Source organism: Eretmochelys imbricata, chromosome 3, assembly GCF_965152235.1.
Source record: "Eretmochelys imbricata isolate rEreImb1 chromosome 3, rEreImb1.hap1, whole genome shotgun sequence".
Classification (NCBI taxonomy): Eukaryota; Metazoa; Chordata; order Testudines; family Cheloniidae; genus Eretmochelys; species Eretmochelys imbricata.
Window position 1 is genome coordinate 210,304,461 of NC_135574.1, and position 14,876 is coordinate 210,319,336.

Here is a 14,876-nt window from a genome sequence, read left to right on the forward strand (position 1 = left end):
CCCGTTACCTCATTTCCCATCCCATCCCCCCACCCCAGCTAGCATGCTGCCTCCTTCCTTTGGGCCTCACACCCCTTCCAGCTCCCCAGGCACCCCCATGAATGTGGGGAACTCCATATCCCCCATCAGCTGCAAATCTCCTCTTCCGCTGGACACCCTGTCAGTTCCTGCCCCGCCCGCTCTTCACATCCTGTGAGAGGCAGAGAGCTGTTTTCCTTTTTCCATATGCTCACATGGACGTAGGGTTTATACCCTGTGTGCATTTGTACCAGGTGAAGGTTCAAAATAACTACCCCTCATCCCCTGGGTGCAGCCATGTTGTCCAGGAGTCACTGATACAGTTGCTATTCAAAGTGTCGAATCATCAACAGAAGATAAAGTTAATGATAGACCTGTGGTCAATTTGCGTGTATGCGTGTTCCTCCAGCAGCCAATGGGAGCTCTCAGACAGGCACATCTTCCTCCTTGTGGGGAGCAGCCTGTTCTCTGACTGAAATACTCTTCACTTGCATCTCTGCTGAGCTGGTAGCAATGAGTTTTGGCTGGGGCTTGGCTCTGTTTTGCTATTTAAGTCTATGGAACTTAGCCAGGACCTCTAATGGTAAGATCAGAAAATAACTTCAATCTTCTTTAAGCTTAAGGTTTGCTGACCTTGTGCATATACGTATATGTGATGTATGTGTGACTAATATCTGAGAGCCCAGTCTTTCTCTTTCTGAACTCCAGTGTGTCGCAGCTGTTGTCTGAATGCAGGTGGGTTATGTTTCCATATGTAACTTCAACTGCTCCATAGCATTTCCCTACCTATATCAAACAGTGTGATCTGAAGAGACTTGTCTAATAATTCTAAAGTCAACTTGTGATTTTAATTTATATCAGAGTCTAACCTCTCCACAACCTTGATTATTAACTGTAAAGACAGGATGTAACAATTACAGGCTGGCAGTGGAGTGATTAGCAGACTCTAATGAAGCATTCCTTTGGCTCCTTGCGTACTCTGCTGATCCAGGAAACTCTCTTGATTACCGCTAGCCTTAAATCTTTAGAGTGGTAACTTCAAAGGTGCTTTGTTTTTTAGGACTTGTATTTTTATTTTGATACTGATGCAGAGAAAAGGTTAGTGGGGCTCCTATGGTTTCTGGTAACACGTTGCTAGATGAATTGATAGCTCTCTGCTTCAGCTGTGGTTTCCTTCTAGGTTTGAAGAGGGCTGCAGAGGTCTGCTTCTTTTTAAGCGTCTGAATAAAACGTGGCCTTGTTCCTCAAAGTAAGAGAGGAACATTGAAAATTGGCCTCTTCTTACAAATCTACCACTGCCCAGATTTTCCCGAGCAAGGAACACATTTAATGTCTATCTGAGTTTGCGCCTCTGTTCTTATCACCAATGTACAAAGCTTGGTAAGGTTAGCTTCATATTCCAGCCTCACTCTTCCACATAAGAAATCACATCTGGGCCTCAGCTGCAGAATTTGGATCTGAATTTTATGAGGCCCAACATTTAGGGTGCAAGCATCTGATGGTCTGAGTCTCAGTCTGTGGAAACCGCCTCTGAGGATTACCTCTGTGCAGAGAGGCGCCCCTGCTGGTCCGAGGGCTGAGTGCTGGCTCTGCTCCCGGGATATGAGGAGTGGGGCTGCAGAGCACTGGACCCCTTTTCTATACTTCTCAGGACCTGTGGGGAGGAGAGCACAAGTCAGGGCAGCCCCAGGGCTGCTCTAACTTACTATGGAGGACAAGGCCCACACCATCCCTGAATATGGAGAGTACTTAAGGCCATTTCAGTGCACCCAGTCAGGCCCTGAGCACTTAGCCCATCTCTATATAAGAATGGACACCTGTGGCTTAGTACGGGGTGGTTGTGTTTAACTCCGGCAAAGGCAAGGTGGCGACCTTACAGCTGGTACCCTCTAGCTTTTGGGCCTCTAGTTGTCTTTGAACAACAGGTCCTTAAGGGGTAGGGACTGAGCAAGTCAAGATACAGTCACTCTCTTCCTGCTCTCCATCTGGGAAGTAAAAGCTGACATGGATAGAAGATGGGGAGATGGAAATACAAGCATTTGATTGCCTGGGTAGGGTGACCACCCGTCTGTTCTAGCCTACAGAGGTTGTTATACCGTGCTTATCACTGCACTATCTGAGTGCTTTCCGGTCGTGCATTAAGCACCCTGATTAACATCTGCCTCGTGTCTGTTCTCTGTTCCTCTGCCCAGGGCGAGAAGTGGGACTAGAGCCTAGAACAGTTAACTAGCTCCAGCCAGAGTGTCGTGTGTCTCGCGAACACCTAGGAACAGAGGTGTCATTTGCTTTGGGGGAAGAGGGACAGTTGCCCCGCCCCAGACCTCGGTTTGCGTCCCCTCCCCACAACTCCTCATAGGTCTGTGTGTCTTCCACTTTCCCCCTGCCCCCACCCCAGCTGTGCAGGCTGTGACAGAATCACATCGCATGTTCTATTCGCAAAAAAGAAAAGGAGGACTTGTGGCACCTTAGAGACTAACCAATTTATTTGAGCATAAGCTTTCGTGAGCTACAGCCCACTTCATCCGATGAAAAGTCCTCCTTTTCTTTTTGCGAATACAGACTAACACGGCTGCTACTCTGAAACATGTTCTATACGCTAACTCCACTTAATCCCCCCCGAATCTTTCTGAAATGACGCCCCTGCCCAGGACTGGCTGGACTGGGATTGCCCTTTCCCCCTGCAGCCATCAGTGAGGCTATAACCTTTCCATTAAAACTGCCATGGGGCCTGGCACAGCTAGCCAGCAGCCACAGGGCTACGCAGGAAAGACGTGGTTACGTGTATAGAACCTATCAAGGTGTCTTTAGCCTATTGGCTAAAATCCAACTGGGCTGCAATCAGCTCCAGTACACGGCCCTGTTGTGTGTATGACCCTTGTTAGTATGTCAGCAGAACCTCACGATACTTCTGGGAGCTGGGGGAGCTGCTTATTTCCCTTTCACAGGTGGGAGACTGAGGCTCAGAGAGCCTGATCATGTGGGCTGAGCTCCAGGTCTCCCAGAGAGTCTGTGGTACAGCAGAGACTGGAAGTAGGGTCTCGTGAGCCCCACCCTAGTGCCCTAACCACTGACCCATCCTGCCTCTGACCTGTGGCTTGGTATTTTAGGGAATGCAGCTTCAGTCATGCATCGATGAACAATCCAGGCCATCAGGAGGACCTCCCCAGTCCCGCACACCCCCTCTGCACAAAGGAGAGGCAACTCAGGCCCTGTATGTCAGAGTTGGGACTGACCTTGCCAGGAAGGTTGTGGTGTGGGAGTCGTAGCTATGGCTGCATCGCTTGACGTGAACTATGGGCTTTGGGCTGGGCAAACTGGTTCCGATGGAATAACTGGCCTGCTGGGAGACCTTGGGCAAGTCACCATCCTCTGCCTCAGCTTCCACATCTGTAAAGTGGGGATAATGATACTGACCTCCTTCATGACATGCTTTGAAATCTATGGATGAAAAGTGCTATATCAGAGCTACGGATGACGACGACGATTATTAGTGCAATTAACTCTGCAGTTGCCCTGTGCCTGGGGTTGAGATATATGACACACACACCAGCCTGTAATATTTCTGTTGCAGCCTGCTCTAGTGAGACTCCCAAGAGATGAGATCAGACTCAGTCTGCTTGAGGTTTGCCCACCATCACTGGCAAACCATAAACTTTTTGTACAAATCACTTTTGAATCATACGAAGATACAATCTCTCTGTGTCCGTCCCCCCACGCTCCAAGGTTACTTATGTGTTTCTAATGTGCCCACTGCTTGGGGTATCCGGGCAGCCTTCCTTCATCTGAAAGGAAACTTAATCTGTCCAATATGATCAGTTAGAAGCTGGAGTCATAGTCTAGAGACTTCTTTTGACACTGGCCTCCCCTTTTTTCAAGGCAGGGCATTTAAAGCTCTTCACGTGCCTTTTATGTGATTCCCTAGCCAGGCAGAGAGCTCTTTTACCACTCTTACAAGAGGCTGTGACTCAATAGGTGTCAGTGAGCGTTAAGCCACAATGGGGTCGCTAACTGTGAACAAGAGGAAGAGGTTATCAGGTTCCTCCTACAGACACAGGGCTAATATCTACACCAGCCCTGAACACCATCAGTTTTTCCATGCAGAACTTATCAAATAACTGTATCAACCACCCAGGGCCAGTAAAGTTTTGCCAAAACAGATCAGATCTTCGCCCCGGCATCCTGCCTTGGGCAGTGGCCTAGAAATGATGCTGCCAGGGAGAGTTAATTCACATATCCCATTGGTGGCACTAGTTAACTCTGCAATGCTGAGTCAGGGAGGGGCATTGCTGCCTTAATATCCTGAAGGGGAGGAAGAGTGGCCCAGTGGTTAGGGTACAAGCCAAGTCTTGGCAGACCTGGGTTCAAGACCCTGCTCTGCCCTGGATTTCCTGTGTCACTTTGCCTTCCTGTGCCTCAGTTCCTCATCTGTAAAAATGGGGATAATGCACTGTCTGAGCTCACAGGGGTGACATGAGGTACAATCAAAAACGGAGGTGTTCAGATACCATTATAGTGGGGGGCTATTAAGTACCTTGGATAGATCCTTCTACTCCTTGAAGGTGAGATTACCCTTATTTTAACATGTATTATGGAGCTGCAGCAGCTTTATCGTTAAGAGCTTAATGCTGCAAATACTTATTATGTAATAATAAGTTTACTCATACAAATAAAAGTTAGTCACATAAGATGTTTCCAAGACTGGGGCCTCAGATTGTAAATCAGTTTCCATTTGAATCTGGATTTCTTCCCCTTCTACACCCTTTCCTTTTTCAGTTCTTCCCAAATTTGAAATACCTGCCTACAGACCGAGTACTTGTGGCTGGTGGCAAATGAGAAATATCCTCATGAGGGGGCACTGGCAGTTAATTGGACAAACCATCTAGAAGTTATGAGGTGTAGCAAAAAGGTGGAGCTTTTCATCCTTTTTAATAAAAGTTTGATCTGCTCATAACTCAGATGACTGCAAGCTTGTTTCACATCTTGATCCCCAGCAATTGGCATCCCTCTATTCTTTTGTTATGTCCCCATCAGCAGCATAAACTCATGCTTGATTGGAAGAAGGGAAGGTAAATTGTGCAAAGAATCTTAAGAGCTGGGTAGGCAGATAAAGGAGAATTTGGTATCCTCTTTCATATGCATTGTAACAAGTGCATGTTCACTTCACGTGCAGTGTCTCATGCTTCACAGCAATGTGATCTAACCGTGTTCTCAGTGTAAACTGTTTTAATAACACTTATTTTTCTCTGTGGCTTGGTGCTAATGAGAGCCTTAGGTGTGAAAGATAAGTTGGAGGAGACAGACTTAATGTTTACAGTAAATCAGCACAAGCTGTGTGTGAGAGCAACTTACAGAGCCAGATCCTCAGCTGGGGTAAATCAGCATAATCAACAGAACTGTGGTGATTTATACCAATTAAGGATCTGGCCCTTAATTTCTTTCTCTGGCCCTTGCTCATGCTACAAAACTCTCAGGAGCCTTGACAAACAACTGAAAATGTTGCATTTTCCCATATTTTAGAAATAAGTGTTAGTTTTGCAGATACATTATCATAAAGGACTCTTCTGCAGTGAATTGAGTTAGTTTATTTGTACAATAACCTCTCACTCACATGCACCCATCTGTCTGTTTTGAACAGCGGATGCTATCAAGTGGTAAATGCCTCTAAAATTGCTCCAAAAAGAGAACCCTCCCATTGAATCCACAATGAGACAACAGTCCTGGGATCTTAGATAAGTGTTTTGAACATGGAGCTAAGTAGGATATTTCATAAGCTTCTAGAAACCAATTATGATGAAACCGCACCTTTCAGCCAGCAGCTGCAAAATAGCAGCCCCGGTATAAGAAACACGCCCCCTCTGAGAAGGGAGTTTAAGGGGGCAGATGTCACACTGGAGTAGTGGCAGAGTGGTGTTAACCTGGAGACATACTGTGTTCTCTGACCCTGCACAGTGTTTGTAATGGAGCATGTTTCTGGCATTCTAGTTCTCTACCTGGAGAAGCCGAATTCAACCACCAGACCTGGATTTCCCAGACCCATGAACACCAATGACCCCGGAGTTCGCAGAGCCGCTCGCTTTGGGGTTTATCGCTATAACAACAGCTCAAACGACATTTTTCTATTCAAAGAGTCTTGTATAACCAAAGCAATGGTGCAGGTAAGCACACAGCTTGGTCGCATAGAAAATGTTTCTGACTCAGCCCAAATAAGTTAAAAGTAGTGAGCTCTTCTTCTGCTCTTACCAATACAAGCAGGAGCATTCATATTCCTCACTCAGCAGCTGTATCTCGGTGCTGTCCCTGTCACTCTGCTGCCTTCAGTCAGGCGTCTGGCCCCTCAGGCCTAGCAGTGAAATAGCTCATTCTAACATCAACAGTTAGAAGTATTTTGACTCTTTTTAAAAAAGGATTTCCCCCCGCCCCAGGGAAGATAACAAAGCAAAGTTTATTAGCCAGGATTGCTGCACTGAGTTTCCTCGAAAGCAATCGGTAAAAGATGCCACAGGATTCAGGTGCTGGTCTGTAACTCAGCCTAGATCCCACAGGAGGATTGACAAATGAAATCTTGTTTTCCGCCTCGTTCCCAGCAGACACTTCCCCAGTTCCATTGCAGTGATCAGGTTGTCCTAAGCACCTGCTTTTCAATGCTGTATTTGGACAGTGTAAGCTCTTTGGGACAGGGCCTTAGACATATGTTTGTACAGCACCTAGCACCATGGGCTCTTATCCCAGGTTCTCCCTCAACCCTGAAGCCTCCGAGTATTAGCTTATTCTCCCAAGGGGCATTGTTTGACACACCTAGAACACACTGTGTAGTTGGTTTAGACCAAGTACCCAGTTCTTGTTCCATAGCCCAATGCTCTGACTCCTTTTGGATACATCTGATCTCTTCTCCTCACCCTGCCCCACCCCTTCTCCTCTCTATTAACTAACCTGGAAACTGCCTCCTCTAGGTTGTCAGAGGGCTGAAATACATGCTCAATGTGGAAATTGGCCGGACAGTGTGTGACAAGAGGGGACATTCCAACTTGGACAGCTGCGACTTTCAGAAGAAGAAAAATCTGCAACAAGTAGAACAAGTTTCATTTTCTCTTTCCCTTGGGATTGCTTTGTAGCTACATTTTTAAGTTCATGGGAGTACAGGGCCTAAAGTCAAGGGGAGTCTTTCGACTGGATTCAACAGGCATTGGATCACAGTCAATAAGGCCCCAATCCTGCAAACGTGCCTGTGTGTCACTCTTGATTTGCAGTGGGATGACTCTCACCAGTTCATATATACACACAATAGCAATTTCCATTTCATACCCTTCACAAAACTCAAGTGTACAGGGTTTCGACGCAGAGGGTTTTATCAGTTCTGAGTGGGATTTTTCATTGCCTTCAATGGGAGCAGAGCTGGGCCATTGTGGAGCACTCTGGAAAGTTCCACCCAAAATGTGTAGGGAGGAAGTTTCCTGGAGAACAGATGCAACTTTATTATGCACGCATCCTTCCCCAGCCCTCCTGGAGAGCCATTCATGGTGTAAACTTCACCAGCAGCTTGTGGGGGGGCAGGGATAGCTCAGTGGTTTGAGCATTGGCCTGCTAAACCCAGGGCTGTGAGTTCAATCCTTGAGGGGGCCATTTTGGGATCTGGGGCAAAAATTGGGGGTTGGTCCTGCTTTGAGCAGGGGGTTGGACTAGATACCTCCTGAGGTCGCTTCCAACCCTGATATTCTATGAGCAGCAGGGGAAAGAACTGCTACATGCTTAACCTACAAGCAAGGATTTTCTTTACCCCCTCATATACTCCTGCTAGGATACTGGTTAAATGGCCTGCTGAAAGGCTAATGACCATTTTGTAAGGCCAGGAACCTGGCTTAGCGGATGCTTTAACCATCACTTAGGGCGCAGATCCCCAGCGTGGGGCCTGGGGGTCATGTCCACCCTCCCTTTCCATCTGGCTAGAGGGAAGGAAAGTCTCCAAACTTTTCTGCTGTAACATGGGGCCACAGTCTGGAAAAGGCTGAGAATTAGTGACACCTGGGTTGAATTTGGAAGCCTTACGTGTTCTTTTCTGCTTGCAGACGTTCAGATGCTATTTTGAGGTCTGGACTATCCCCTGGCTACAGCGAGTCCACGTGCTGATTGCTCTCTGTCACTGATCCAACTTCCCCGGCCACAGCTGCACCTGTCCTCAGTGCACTCGCAGCGAGGATTTTGGTACTGTTTTCTGTTCGCAGCAGAGACCCGTGAAGAATTGCTGCAAAGAGATCAGTCCAATGAATGGCTGATTTTCAAGTATGACTTTTTGGGAAGACAGTTGACAAGTCTACACCACAAAACCCACCAAGCGACATGATCTTAACGAATCAGGTTAATGTTCACTGCTGTCCAGCTAAGGCATTTTGACAAATTATCTGACCTGTAGATGGCCGCTTTATCTCTCCAGTCGAGACTGGCCCACCAGTCAGATGGAAAGCAAACTAGATTCTTGCTGCATTAGCTGAAACAGTCACATACAGTCTAAATGGACTGCGGTGATCCGCTATCTGTAACTTCAGCTGCTTTGTGGCAGAAGTGACACAAACTAGGCAGCACTTACACATTATCAACAATAACCTATCCACGCACATGCTGAGAGATCGTAGGGCAAACGCTGTTTCCAATTCTAAGAGGAATAAAATGTCAATCATTCTATAGAAAGACAGGCACAGTTCTATTTTACTGAACTCGGTTACTTGATTGATTTTTTTTTTTAATTCCTCTGGGAATTAAGCTACAGTCTGTTCAATGTGCAGTTATTCACCTTTTCCACTTTAAATGTGGGTTGGCAAGAACTCAAGTCTAAGAGGATGAATCAGCTCCTAAGGGCACTTGATAGCCCTTCATCACTCACTCTTCTCACCAGAGCTTCACTATGAATGGCCAAACCCACTGGGCTATCAACCAGGGTCAGACCCCACACCACATACACTGAAACCATAAGTCTCTGATGCCTGAAGTAAGGGACTGAGGCAGAAACGGTCAATGGTATTTAGGTGCCTAACTCCCCTTGAACTCAATACGAGATAAGTGCCTAAACACCTTTGGAGGAGCTCAGCCCTATGTCCTCTAGCTGTAGCAGCCTCCAATCTTATCTAGACCAGCCACAAGAGGGGGGAAAAGACCCACCCTCCCATAGTCTGAAGTTCCTCCTCCTTTCAAACACCTCCCTGCATCCCTAGGGCAGCCTGTGGTACTCAATCCCCTTTCACGCCGCAGCAGGAGCGCCCGTCTTGGCAAACAGCTTCACTTTGAGATGGGCCTCTGCCTCCAGCCACTTCTACAGCCACCACTTAGACCTGGCAGACCCACAAAGCCAGTGGAGACTGAGTAGGGGCAGGATGGAACCCACATCATGGGTTGCCTGATGGCAGCCTGCCCCTGGTGTAGTTCAAAGGCCTCTGTTCCCATTGAGCCCTCGTGAGCCCTGTGGCAGGATGCCCACCCTAAGCTGGTCACAAGCGACCACCAGACGTGTCTCAGTACATGCATGGTGCAGCCCCAGATACTAGCCAGTCAGAGCTGCAGGTCACCAGCTGCCTACATCCCTGGTCTCTTGTAGCTGGAAAGGACCTCATGCTTATTCCCCGTTAGCTGGTACTTTGCATGGAGGTAGGACTCAGGCTATGGTGTTCCATGCCTGGCTGCTATCCTGGGAGGAGGTAGCTAGAGTGGTCTGGCACTCACTCAGATGTCTAGCTTCCTCCCCCAGCTTACTAGCTGGGTGACTTAATAGATGGGTGTTTAAGTTAATTGGGTGCAATCAGCACTGTGTGATATTGTTCCTAGAAGGAACATATGGAAACTGGCCATGGCTGTGACACAGATGCAAGTGTGCCGTTAAGCATGTCAGTAGAACAAGATTTCGCAGTTGTCAGCTTTCCACAGCCTGTAATCTGAGTTTAAAGGCTTCGGTTCTCAGCCTTGTTAGTATGAGTTAGTACCTCATTTGTTAGAGAAATAGCTGTTTGAGTCTAGATACATGCAATTGCCAGAGACTTCTGATTCAAATCTAATACACGGTTTTGCTCTCTCTACATACAAGGAATACACGGCACAGTCAGGTTCCAAATAATCAGGGTGACTGACAATATACACACACTCCGCTTCTCTGGCAGGGGGCTGGTGGGTTCTGCAGCAGAAGACAGGGCCCACTACTAGAGGGCTCCTAAGCTATTTAAAGGGATATCACCCTATTCCGATACACCACAGCATTCCACCATGCCAGGTTATGCCTGCAACTCCTGTCTGGGGTAGGTGTCAGTACAGACATGGAGACAAGTCTCCCACTCAGACAACAGGGAAATCCGCTCTCTCCTTTACAAAAAACATTAAGATCGGTTAAAAGAACAGGAGGACTTGTGGCACCTTAGAGACTAACCAATTTATTTGAGCATGAGCTTTCGTGAGCTACAAGCTTATGCTCAAATAAATGGGTTAGTCTCTAAGGTGCCACAAGTCCTCCTTTTCTTTGTGCGAATACAGACTAACACTAGCTACTCTGAAACCTGTCATTAAGATCGGTTGTAACCCTGGGGAACCAACTGTTTGCCATTATTCACTTACAGTGATGTAATGTGAAATAGGCAGCATGTGTCTTCTTTGTTCCCAGGAATAAAGCAGAAATGAGCAGCCCCTAAGGTAACTAACACCACGTGGCACAGCAGAGGTCATCTTTCCAAGCAAGGGGAGGGGTGGGTTAGTGTAATTAAAAGCCTTGCAGGGAGAGGAGATGTACAGATGTTGGCCCTAATAAATGCTAAATGTAGTTTCCTTAACATTTGAGTCCTGGAGTGTCCCTAACACTGCTCCACCTACAGCTCTGCTTCAGGGCTGGGTCAGACACCACCCACGGCCGAGGGGTGTATGTCTGCCCAAGAGGTGTTAGCTCAAGCTTAATGCTTGCTAGTTCAGTCTGGCTAGTTACTATCTTCGTGCAGCTGGTCTGGACACTCCCCAGAAGTCTGTTCCACGCTACAATTGTGTGTAGTTTACCCTAGGGATCGAACAATTAACTTGAGGAAAACCTTTAACGACAAAGCACAGGACCAGAGGCAAATTGGCCTTGCAACAGCTCCAAGACACTAAGGCAGCCACGAAAGATCAAACACTCCACTGCACAGCAAAAGTTTCTGGGTCAATCGGAGCTGCTGTTTCCCTCACCTCACCTCCCCGGGGCCGGGAGCCAGTAGGTGGAGGAAGGTTCAGAGCAGCAGATATTTTTCTTTGCTGATTTTCCATGTCCCCCTTGTTTCCCAACTGGGATGTCTCGGGCACGCAGCCCCTGCGCACAGCCCACTCCCCACTCGGCCAGGGAACTTCTGAACCTGGCAGAGGCTGGGAGAACTGAAGCTGGGAGGTGGTGGAGCGCCTTGTGCTGGAGGTATCTGCAAAGGCAGAGGGGAGAGGCAGCCTCTGCCTGTTTCACAACAATAATGGTGTCCAAATATCCCTCAGCCTGGGCGCCTACAAACCCAGCCCCCCACGGTACAAAGAGCAATTAGAAAGCCACACACGTGGTGCCCCTTGTCTCCCAGTACTGCCTCCCCCTGAACCAGCTCAGCTGATGTCCTCTCTAGGGCTTGGGACGCTCCGAAGAGGGCCTGTCCTATGATCTCAGGGATCTCTGGCATCCTTGTCTCAGCTGGGGCCCGTGTCTGGGTTTCCCCCTCCAGATGTTCCAGGGCCATGACGCTGAACGCCTCTGTTCTGTTGAGCAGCATCATGGCTTGTACTGAAGTGCAGGGGCTGGGAATTGGGTCTGGTTCACCGCAGAATGGGCAGGTTCTCCTCCCTCTCCTGAGCTGGCTGCGAGCATTGTGGGCCTTGTTACATTACACCTTGAGACCTTTAACCTTTCCCCAGCGCTCACCGGGGGACCAGGTGATGCTCTGCAGACACCTGCCTGGAGCTCCTCAGCAGCCCAGATGCCAGTTCCAGCACATCTGCCCCTGGCCACTCCTAGGAAGCCTTCTTCCGAGATATGCACTCACTCAGCTATGCACCAATCAGCGGCCAGTAGGGATTAGGTAGGCCAGGCTGCAGCAAGGGCAGGAGAGGAGCAGCAGAACCCAGTGCAAGTGACTCAAACTCTGAACAGGGTGAGACCACACAGTGGTAGAAACATCTGCACCCTGTGTACTTTAGCACTTCTACCATTGCTGGAATGTACCTTCCCTCTGCTGGGAGAGATCCTGGGGATGCTCCATGAGGATAAATGAGCCACACCTCTGCAGGGAGAAGTCAAGTGTGATAAGACTCAACAGCAAAGAGCTGCCCCACGATCTACACCTGCATCCAAAGGCCATCGAAGATAATGGGATTTCAGTGGGCTTCGGATTATAGGCCCCCTAGCATACCGTGGGAGTGACAGTGTGTTTCAGCACAGAAAAGCCATGAGGAAAATGAAGCATTTGTATGATACAAACTAGCCTTCAGTCACAGCTGAGAAAGAGACCTAGGAGGTCTGAAAAAAGCATGAATAGCAGCAGTGCAACTAGCAAAGGCTGTGCATACTCTGTGCTGGCCTCAGAAAGATTCATGAGGGAGCCCTCCCCTCATCAGATCAAGCCACCTGTTTTAACGGACATTATGTTTCTGTGCAACATCCTGCCATACAATCTCGATCTCAAACCCACCCACGATGAGCAAATGCACTGGGGGACACACAGGTCCTGACTCTCCACTGTGCAGTCATTTAACACAGTGCAAAATGGGTGCAGAAACCCCATCAACCCACTTTGCATGGCAGTAAATGACTGCACAATAAAGACTCAAGCCCACACAGCACCCGGCCAGTCAAGAACTAACAGATGCTTAGAAGCAGTCTTATTTTCTCATGATGATGTGCAAACTCTTACCTGTGTAGCATTAAGATCAGGATGTGTGTTTGCCCCCTGTAATGACTGTTTGTGGTGTGCTGTACATTTCTCGAATAGAAGCAGCTCATACTGTAGTAACTGAACCCCATCCAAAATGAATAATGACATAGTTATGACATCAGATAGCAGAGCTATTTCCTGACTGTGTATGCCCCGTGGTTCCCATTTGCACAGGAGTCAATTTAGATGCAATAAAAACAACTGTGCTCTTTTGCTCTACTTCATGACAGCATCACCACCTAGTGTTTAATGTCCTTACATGGCCATCCCAGCACTTACTTCCTTAACTGCAGTCTCACAAAGCTTCCTGGTGCTCACTGGCAACTTTTGAATAAGTTTTTGCGAAGCAGAATGCACTGTGTTTCCATTTTAAAGAATATCCAAGCTCCTGAGGCTTTGACCTAGGCACTTCTCTTGCCAGAGGGGCCAGCTGGGTTAACGCTCTGCTAAGCAAAGAAGGGGACAGTGTCTGTAAGATGAGCACTTATTAAAGGCATTGTGCCTTTAATAAGTATCTTTTAGCTCACACCAATAAGATGCACATGCGGCATAAAATAAAAGATACTTATTAAAGGCACAAGGCCAAGAGTTTGAAATCCATGTAACAAACTGTCTCTACACGATCCTGCCTACTGTCATTCCACTGGGTAACAAATGATGTAAACAACTGGACACCTTAGTACCCGTTGGAGTATTAGGGTATGGTCTACACGACGAAATTAGGTCGAATTTATAGAAGTCTGTTTTTTAGAAATCGTTTTTATATATTCGAGTGTGTGTGTCCCCACACAAAATGCTCTAAGTGCATTAAGTGCATTAACTCGGCGGAGTGCTTCCACAGGACCGAGGCAAGCGTCGACTTCCGGAGCATTGCACTGTGGGTAGCTATCCCACAGTTCCCGCAGTCTCTGCTGCCCATTGGAATTCTGGGTTGAGATCCCAATGCCTGATGCGACAAAAACATTGTTGCAGGTGGTTCTGGGTACATGTCATCAGGCCCCCGTTCCCTCCCTCCCTCCGTGAAAGCAAGGGCAGACAATCGTTTTGTGCCTTTTTTCTTGAGTTACCTGTAACAGACGCCATACCACGGCAAGCCTGGAGCCCGCTCAGCTCACTGTCACCCATTGTCTCCTGGGTGCTGGCAGACGTGGTACGGCATTGCTACACAGCAGCAGCAACCCATTGCCTTGTGGCAGCAGATGGTACAGTAGGCCTGAAAATCATCCTCATCATGTCCGAGGTGCTCCTGGCCGCCTTGGTAAGGTTGGTCAGGAGCACCTGGGCAGACATGGGTGCAGGGACTAAAATAGGAGTGACTCAACCAGGTCATTCTCTTTAGTCCTGCCGGCAGTCCTATTGTACCATCTTCTGCAGGGCAGGCAGGAGAGGAGGATGGCTTGCAGTCCTACTGCACCGTCTGCTGCCAGCCAAATATGTAAAACATAGATGGAGTGGATCAAAACAAGAAATAGACCAGATTTGTTTTGTATTCATTTGCTTCCCCCCTCCCTCCGTGAAATCAATGGCCGACAATCGTTTTGGTGAGGTCTGTCAGGGGCACCTTCAGAACTTTAATGGAGATTCAGTCCTACCTGAAATACCAGAGGGAGGGATAGCTCAGTGGGTTGAGCATTGGCCTGCTAAACCCAGGGTTTTGAGTTCAATCCTTGAGGGGGCCATTCTATGTGACAGTTGTTTTTGTTTCTCCTTGATGTAAAGCCAACCCCCTTTGTTGATTTTAATTCCCTGTAAGCCATGTCGTCAGTCACCCCTCCCTCCATCAGAGCAATGGCAGACAATCATTCCACGCCTTTTTTCTGTGCAGACGCCGTACCACAGCAAGCATTGAGCCTGCTCAGATCACTTGGGCAATTAGGAGCACATTAAACACCATGCGCATTATCCAGCAGTATATGCAGCACCAGAACCTGGCAAAGCGAAACCAGGCGAGTAGGC

The 14,876-nt window shown here is 48.0% G+C and overlaps 1 protein-coding gene across 2 annotated transcripts; it reads left to right on the plus strand.

Annotated features, from left to right (window-relative positions):
- Positions 1-511: 511 nt before the first annotated feature.
- On the plus strand, positions 512-8,645 carry CST7 (cystatin F). 2 transcript variants are annotated; one of them, XM_077812089.1, is made up of 5 exons: positions 578-601; positions 3,126-3,229; positions 6,001-6,173; positions 6,969-7,085; positions 8,082-8,645. In XM_077812089.1, exons 2-5 carry the CDS (start codon positions 3,151-3,153, stop codon positions 8,157-8,159), a joined length of 447 nt encoding a protein of 148 aa, XP_077668215.1. In that variant the 5' UTR covers positions 578-601; positions 3,126-3,150; the 3' UTR covers positions 8,160-8,645. The 2 variants fall into 2 exon arrangements, with proteins under 2 accessions (XP_077668216.1, XP_077668215.1); XM_077812090.1 differs by lacking the exon at positions 3,126-3,229 and having other exon boundaries at positions 512-601.
- Positions 8,646-14,876: the final 6,231 nt, after the last annotated feature.

What these genes read in the sequence shown, in the direction of transcription:
- CST7 (XM_077812089.1), top strand. Translation starts at nt 3,151, where the DNA reads ATGAACAATCCAGGCCATCAGGAGGACCTCCCCAGTCCCGCACACCCC. An exon ending in GGAGAGGCAACTCAGGCCCT is followed by an intron (nt 3,230 to 6,000) that starts GTATGTCAGAGT and finishes CTGGCATTCTAG; the next exon opens with TTCTCTACCTGGAGAAGCCG. An exon ending in AGAAGAAAAATCTGCAACAA is followed by an intron (nt 7,086 to 8,081) that starts GTAGAACAAGTT and finishes TTCTGCTTGCAG; the next exon opens with ACGTTCAGATGCTATTTTGA.